Here is a 6898-nt window from a genome sequence, read left to right as displayed (position 1 = left end):
TCAGGTGATCTCAGCTGTGAAAAATTCTTGGAAAACAGCTGATTCTTTTGTTACTTGTAGGCTTATACAATGCTCCTCTCTACTGTTAACTCTGCTGTCGATGACAAATTTAAAAATATTTTCAATCAAGACTGTGTCCGCAAGATCTTGTGTATTTTAATATTTGACAGATGTCGCTTACTATCTGTTGCGCTCTATGTGTTCAGCACATAACTTGCAAACTTCGTCTTCCTGGTGGCTAGCAGATGCTAGCACTTAGGAAACAGACTTGTTTATTGTTGACATTTGGTGTTTTTATTTTATATTATATTTTTGAACGACACAGTTGAAGAACTTGTTACGCCAAGAAAAAGTTATTTTTATACATTTGTTTTGCGTGGCTTAATTTTCACAAAATAAACCTTTTTGAAATATTGGTAAAGTTGGTTTAATTAAATAAAAACTGAAGATAACAATTTCTTACAAAATTAAGGCTCTATGGAGAATAATTGGGATTTTTATAAAAAATCTGAAGTGAATAACTCTGACGGTGATGATAATTTTTGTAATACAAACAAAAGTAACAAATCAAAATGGTGGTCCATACCCGAGCCAATATTATTTCGAATATATTGGTTGCTGCCAATAAAGGACTTACTCAATGCAGGAGCGACTTGTAAACGATGGTTCACCCTCTCAAATGACGAACTTATGTGGAAACAGAAATTTTTACTTCATTATAAAGTGGATCCTACAATAGGGCTCAAACCGGGTATGCCAATAGCAAAATGTAAAACAAAAACTGTCGGTATTCATAAAAACACTAATTTTTAAAACAACAGCTTTATGTATTTTCTTGGCAAATACGGGCCTTATATTTAATAGTTGAATTGTATGTTATAGGAGCTGAATCATGGAAAAGTGAATATAAACGTTTAAACTGGAATATACCTTTTGTTCAGTCGCAGCGCCTCGAAGCCCACACACATCAAGTGCTCCATGTTAGTTTTTCACACAATGGGCAAATGTTTGCCACTTGTTCAAAGGATGGTTACGTAATAGTAGGTTGCTCTTTTGTGTAGTATATATCCAATTATTTAAACTTAAAAACTTCCTACAAACAATTTTTACATTCATTTATATAACATTTCTTCTAAAACTTTTATTATTAAAAGGTCTGGAATTCAAGTCATCCTTGTACAGAGAAGTATTCGCACAACATGAAGCAATTCAGCTGGAAATATACTCAATATTCCCAGTTTAATCAAAGTGATACCCTTCTCCTCGTATCTGGTGTACATTTCGGATCACCAATTAGTACATCTGGAGAAATCGCAGTCTTCACTGTGGAAGGAAAAGGTATATCTTTAAGCAATATTCTTTATTTTTAATTGATGAACTTGGTTAATAGACGGATCACGTTTACGTTGTCGTGTAGTTAATCGCCCATATGATATATTTGGTACATGGTTCAGTGACCAATACCTAATATCTGGAGATTTACATTGGCTGGCTCATCTGCTAAGTTACTCTGAACTATGGTTAAATAAAGCAAATCAGGAAATTGATTCGGAGCATGTACCTATTATGAACAAGTTGTATAAATTCTATAACACAAATGCTAGTTCCGTACGGGCTTTAATGGTAGCTAATTGCCCGTGGTTAGATGATTCAAATAACCCTTTGGTCGAAGAAGTTAAACTTAGCAACTCAAAGCAGTCTTTTGGTGAAGTGTTAGTTATAAATGAAACGGAACCCACACCAACAACTTCTGCAGGAAATCCACTTTCTCATGCAGCCACAGTACGAAGATCACAACGTAGTGTTACACCCGAGTATTTATTAAACATACTTCAACACAAGGCATCGACTTCCACCAACACCATTACTTCATTTGGAAATATTTCAAACCATAACGACTCCACTATTCGTTATTTAGAAGAGTATCGGCGTGAATACCCTACCGAAAATGAAGGCCACTCATCGGAGGAATCTGATGACGGTTTGGATTTTACGGATGACTACGATGATGAAATGGAAAGCTCTGTACCCAAGTACTTAATATTCTCAACTGGATCGAAAACTTATACACCACACCAAATAGGAATTAAACGTATACGAAATGTAACATTTCCAAAGAAACTTGATCCCGGACCTTCACTAAAAGAAAGAATTGCCGCAAAAAAGGCCGCCGAAAGAGAGGTACTTGTAGAATTCTTTTATACTTGTTAAAATTGTTAAGGAAAAAATTTTAGAACCAATTGCGAGCTGATCCTGATTGGTGGAATTACGATTCTATTGCTCATTTATTTGACAAGGTAGACAAAGTAATAGACTTACATGGGCACATTATTGGTATGGCGTTAAGCCCTGATAATCGTTATTTATATGTCAATACCCGACCGTGGCCAAAAAATTATGTGATAACTAATGCGCTAGAACCACCTCCAATTGCGCAGGAAATAGACATTCATGTTATTGATTTAATGACCTTGAAACGTGTGGGTAACATGTTACGTGCCCATAAAGCATACACTCCAAGTACAGAGTGTTTTTTTATATTTCTCGACGTATGTGAAGATTATGTTGGCAGGTATAATCTTAACATATCGAACAATATCAAACAAAACTTTTGATCTACCTTATTTTTAGCGGCGCGGAAGATATGCATGCATACCTTTGGGACCGATATTATGGTATATGCCTTGCGAAATATAGACATGCTGATGTAGTAAATAGCGTTGCATTCAATTCTCGTGACTCGGAAATGCTCGTAACGACCAGTGATGATTACACAATTAAGGTTTTTGATTTTATAACAGCAACTTTATAATTAATAATTTTGATTGAAAAAAAATCAATTTTAGATTTGGCGCTCTCGAGCAAAGGCAAAACAATTCAACATCGTATCAAAAAATCATAATGAGGCTTTTGAATTAAAAAATACTTTTATATAACGCTTCAAAGAAAAGTAATATACGTAAGTACTTATGTTTGGATAAATTAATTCTAAATCAATTCCTTTAGCGTTTGAAAGGCAGGATTGCGCGATTTTTCTTCCAAAAATAGAGTGCATTAAAGACGCAACAAGTCGTTTTTAAGTATTCTCATAAAAATTTTTTAGAGAATTTGTTAATAAATACATATGTTCCTTAAACATTAAATATACGGAACAGAAATGACGCAATAAGTTTGTTGATAAATTTTTTACTTTTATTTATGTTTGATAATTTAAAGTATTTCACTTAATAAATTTTTAATATGGTGTGAAAAATGTAAATTGTTAAATTTTTGGTTCAATATACCAATGTAACAGACGTGCAAATAAACCCCAACCGAAAAAACAAATGAATTTTCAATATTATTCGTTTATCATAAATTTAGGTAAACAAACCGAAAGGTTGCAATTTATTTAGAAACGAATGACACCTAACTTGGGATTTACAAAAAAAAATAACAAACTATATTGTTGCAAAATTTGCATAATGATTCTGTAACTGATTCTCGTTAAAAGTTTGTAACTTATGGTCAATCACTTATAACGTGGGAGCCATTTTCATCCTTTGGTTGCTGTATTTCAGTAATATCTATTTCAGATTCTCTGTTTTCATTACTGTTGTTATCCGTTAAATCGTTACCCTGATTATGGCTTTTATTGATATTTCTCCGGCGCTTTTCAGGATGCCCAAAACAGTGCTCACACTCGTCATCATCGGAAGATGAGCTTTCTCCAAAACTTACCGGCTTTTTATATATGCAGCAGCCTAAGTAGAGAAAAGTATTAGAATATATTGACAGCGTACATAATTTTGCGCTAACACTTCGATTTTTTTTTCCCCATGCCTTCATTATCAATGGTACCCTCACGCCAGGCAACTTGTCTGTCCGATTTCGGCTTTTTCAAACGAAGACGCAGTACTGGAGTTGACTGATTAAAACGCAGCAATTAATACAAGAATTATTTGCCTTTCTTCACTTACATCAAGTGTATCTTCCAAACCAGCAGAATTATCTACCACTACAACTTCAGTGGCGGAATCTCGCAATGCAAGAGTATCCATTATATTTTTCTAATAATTATACGAATTACCTATTTTCCACAATTGATTAACTATTCATCACAGTAAATTCCATACCTGATTTGACACTTTTCTAGTACTTTGACACTTTTCTAAGTACCCAAATGGTTGCCACATGTCCACTAATTAAAGATGTTCTTAACACATTTCTTCGACGTACTAATTATTGTGTTATTACACGCGTCAACTCTTGTTTATGGCGAAGGGCTGACGAGGAGAGGAAAATCGCGCCGAGTTTCCAGTATTCAGCAACACGCTTTGTGTTCTTATTCGTAACAGTTCGCTGCGACATTTTTCGACATTCGTGTTCTTTCTTTCGTAGTACATAGTTGCATTTGCGCTTATTTTTTTTTTTAATTAATATTTTGAATATATTTAAAAAATCTTTACTTCATCTTTTGATAAGTAATTTGCAAATATGTATACGAATATACATAATGTAATATAAATATTTTAGAAATGGACTATGACGAAAAAATTTAATTAATTAAAAATATTGTGAAATGTATGGAGGAATATATGAGGCGGTCTGTTATATTATCTTTGTTTTAATTTTGAATAATAAATAAAATGTATTTCTTAATTGACAGAACTGATTAATATATGTGACAGAGTGGCAAAAGGAGGATGGAGGCATGTGTAGAAGTTCACGCAAGTGAGGAAAGTTCTCTGATCGCCATTCACTTGGTAGTGGCCAGAAACGATTCTTTTACATATGACTCAAGCAGTTCACGACTTCCGGTCCTTGACCAAGTATTCTCTGGGTAKCCTAAGAACATCAGTTTGAAGGCGTGCTAAAGTGAGAAGGCGAAACATTCCCTGCATAGGTTTGTGCGCTGGGTTTGTGACCCGCCACGCGAAAAAACACCCCCAATGAAAATGCAACAACAGCCTCGGATGAGAGACCCCACTTTTGATGACGACCATGGCAAACGAAATAAGGACTACGAATTGAGGGCATGCACCTGGAATGTCCGGTCCCTTAATTAGGAAGGTACCGCTGCCTAGCTGGTTGATGCCCTCGTAAAAATAAAGGCTGATATCGCCGCCGTCCAAGAAATGCGATGGACGGGACAAGGACAGAGACGAGTAGGTCCTTGTGGCATTTACTACAGTGGCCATATAAAGGAGCGCAAGTTTGGTGTGAGATTCGTGGTGGGAGAGAGACTCCGTCGCCGGGTACTATCATTCCCCCCGGTGAATGAACGCCTAGCCGCAAACCGCATCAAAGTGAGGTTCTTCGCTGATTTGCGCCCATGCCTCGACGGAAGAGAAGGATGATGTGACCAAAGATGCCTTTTATGAGTGCTTTAAAAGCACTTATGAAGCTGCCCCCGCCACGATATCAAAATCGTGCTTGGTGACTTTAACGCCAGGGCGGGCAAAGAAGGTATCTTTGGCACTACGGTCGGTAAATTCAGCCTCCACGAGGAAACATCCCCAAATGGGTTGAGGCTGATCGACTTCACCGGGGCCCGAAATATGGTTATCTGTAGTACTAGATTCCAGCATAAGAAGATACATCAAGCTAGTTGACTGTCTCCTTATCGAAAAACCACCAACCAGATCGATCATGTTGTGATAGACGGAAGACACGTCTCCCGTGTTTTAGATGTGCGTGCGCTCCGAGGTCTTAACATCGACTCGGACCACTATCTTGTTGCAGCCAAGATCCGCACCCGCCTCTGTGCACCAAAAAACGCACGCCATCAAACACAAGGAAGGTTCGACCTCGAGAAGCTGCAATCACAACAGACAGCCGGACGATTTTCTACTCGGCTTGCACTCCTGCTCTCTAAGAGCACTCGTCAACAACTCGGTATAAGGGAACTGTGGGACGGCATTTCAAACTCCTTACGTACAGCTGCAACCGAAACTATTGGTTTTTGGAAAGTGCAAAGGACAGCTGGTACGACAAGGAGCACCGTGTCGCAGCGGAGAGAAAACAGGATGCCCACCTCGCAACGTTACGATCGACTACAACACGTGCGGGATGGGATAGATACCGAGAGTTGAAGAGGGAAGCGAGACGCATTTGAAGACAGAAAAAGAAAGAGGCCGAAATGAGTGAGTACGAAGAGCTTGATAAGCTGGGGTAATGCTCGAAAATTCTACGAAAAATTGCGGCGGCTTACACAAGGTTTCAAGACCGGACCATACTCTTGTAGAACCCCAAAGGTGATCTAGTCACAGATGCCCAGAGTATACTTAAATTATGAAGGGGACACTTCTCCAGCCTGCTGAATGGCAGTGAACGCACAACGCCAGGAGAAGGCGAACCCGATTCCCCGATGACCGATGACGATGGAGCAGACGTTCCATTGCCCGACCAGGCAGAAGTTCGAATAGCAATAGCTCTGTACCCAATTACCCGCCTGAAGAACAACGAAGTGGCTGGGCCGATGGATTGCCGGCCGAGCTATTCAAACGCGGCGGCGTAGAACTGATAAGAAGCATGCATCAGATTCTTTGTAAAATGTGGTCGGACGAAAGCATGTCCAACGATTGGAGAATCAACAACCGACCAGATATTCACCATGCGCCAAATCTTGAAAAAGACCCGTGAAAGGAGAATCGACACTCACCACCTCCTCGTAGATTTCAAAGCTGCTTTAGACTGCACGCAAAGGCACTGCCTTTATGCCGCGATGTCTGAATTTGGTATCGCTACAAAACTATACGGCTGTGTTAGCTGACGTTGAGCAGCACCAAAAGCTCCGTCAGAATCGGGAAGGACCTCTCCGAGCCGTTCGATACCAAACGAGGTTTCAGACAAGGCGATTCCTTATCGTGCGACTTTTTCAACCTGCTTCTGGAGAAAATAGTTCGAGCTGTAGAAC

At 38.7% G+C, this 6898-nt stretch overlaps 2 protein-coding genes across 5 annotated transcripts; one reads left to right on the top strand and one right to left on the bottom strand.

The window, feature by feature from the left end:
• Nucleotides 1-100: 100 nt before the first annotated feature.
• On the top strand, nucleotides 101-3327 carry LOC108973348 (F-box/WD repeat-containing protein 5). 4 transcript variants are annotated; one of them, XM_018940577.1, is made up of 8 exons: nucleotides 102-416; nucleotides 473-751; nucleotides 883-1040; nucleotides 1155-1338; nucleotides 1391-2181; nucleotides 2235-2572; nucleotides 2632-2782; nucleotides 2847-3327. In XM_018940577.1, the coding sequence occupies exons 2-8, from the start codon at nucleotides 478-480 to the stop codon at nucleotides 2934-2936; spliced, it is 1986 nt and encodes a 661-aa protein (XP_018796122.1). In that variant the 5' UTR covers nucleotides 102-416; nucleotides 473-477; the 3' UTR covers nucleotides 2937-3327. The 4 variants fall into 4 exon arrangements, with proteins under 4 accessions (XP_018796124.1, XP_018796122.1, XP_018796123.1 ...); XM_018940578.1 differs by having other exon boundaries at nucleotides 102-751; nucleotides 2847-2950; nucleotides 3007-3327; XM_018940579.1 differs by having other exon boundaries at nucleotides 101-751; nucleotides 1418-2181.
• A 16-nt stretch (nucleotides 3328-3343) lies between these two features.
• LOC108973350 (protein phosphatase 1 regulatory subunit 11) lies at nucleotides 3344-4212 on the bottom strand. The gene is made up of 4 exons (XM_018940580.1): nucleotides 4116-4212; nucleotides 3960-4049; nucleotides 3799-3907; nucleotides 3344-3743 (listed from the first exon to the last, which is right to left on the bottom strand). Exons 1-4 carry the CDS (start codon nucleotides 4173-4175, stop codon nucleotides 3508-3510), a joined length of 495 nt encoding a protein of 164 aa, XP_018796125.1. The 5' UTR covers nucleotides 4176-4212; the 3' UTR covers nucleotides 3344-3507.
• Nucleotides 4213-6898: the final 2686 nt, after the last annotated feature.

The sequence above is a fragment of the Bactrocera latifrons genome, unplaced genomic scaffold, assembly GCF_001853355.1.
Source record: "Bactrocera latifrons isolate USDA-ARS-PBARC rearing strain unplaced genomic scaffold, ASM185335v1 scaffold_470, whole genome shotgun sequence".
Taxonomy (NCBI): domain Eukaryota; kingdom Metazoa; phylum Arthropoda; class Insecta; order Diptera; family Tephritidae; genus Bactrocera; species Bactrocera latifrons.
This window is presented reverse-complemented; position numbering and strand designations above follow the sequence as displayed.

Excerpts from the sequence above, each read along its gene's own strand:
- LOC108973350 (XM_018940580.1), bottom strand. The coding sequence starts at position 4,175 with ATGTGGCAACCATTTGGGTACTTAGAAAAGTGTCAAAGTACTAGAAAA. Across the intron at positions 3,908-3,959 it reads GTTTGGAAGATACACTTGAT|TCAACTCCAGTACTGCGTCT; the intron begins GTAAGTGAAGAA and ends CGTTTTAATCAG. Across the intron at positions 3,744-3,798 it reads GGGGAAAAAAAAATCGAAGT|GCTGCTGCATATATAAAAAG; the intron begins GTTAGCGCAAAA and ends TTCTCTACTTAG.
- LOC108973348 (XM_018940577.1), top strand. The coding sequence starts at position 478 with ATGGAGAATAATTGGGATTTTTATAAAAAATCTGAAGTGAATAACTCT. Across the intron at positions 1,339-1,390 it reads CTTCACTGTGGAAGGAAAAG|ACGGATCACGTTTACGTTGT; the intron begins GTATATCTTTAA and ends CTTGGTTAATAG. Across the intron at positions 2,783-2,846 it reads GTGATGATTACACAATTAAG|ATTTGGCGCTCTCGAGCAAA; the intron begins GTTTTTGATTTT and ends AATCAATTTTAG.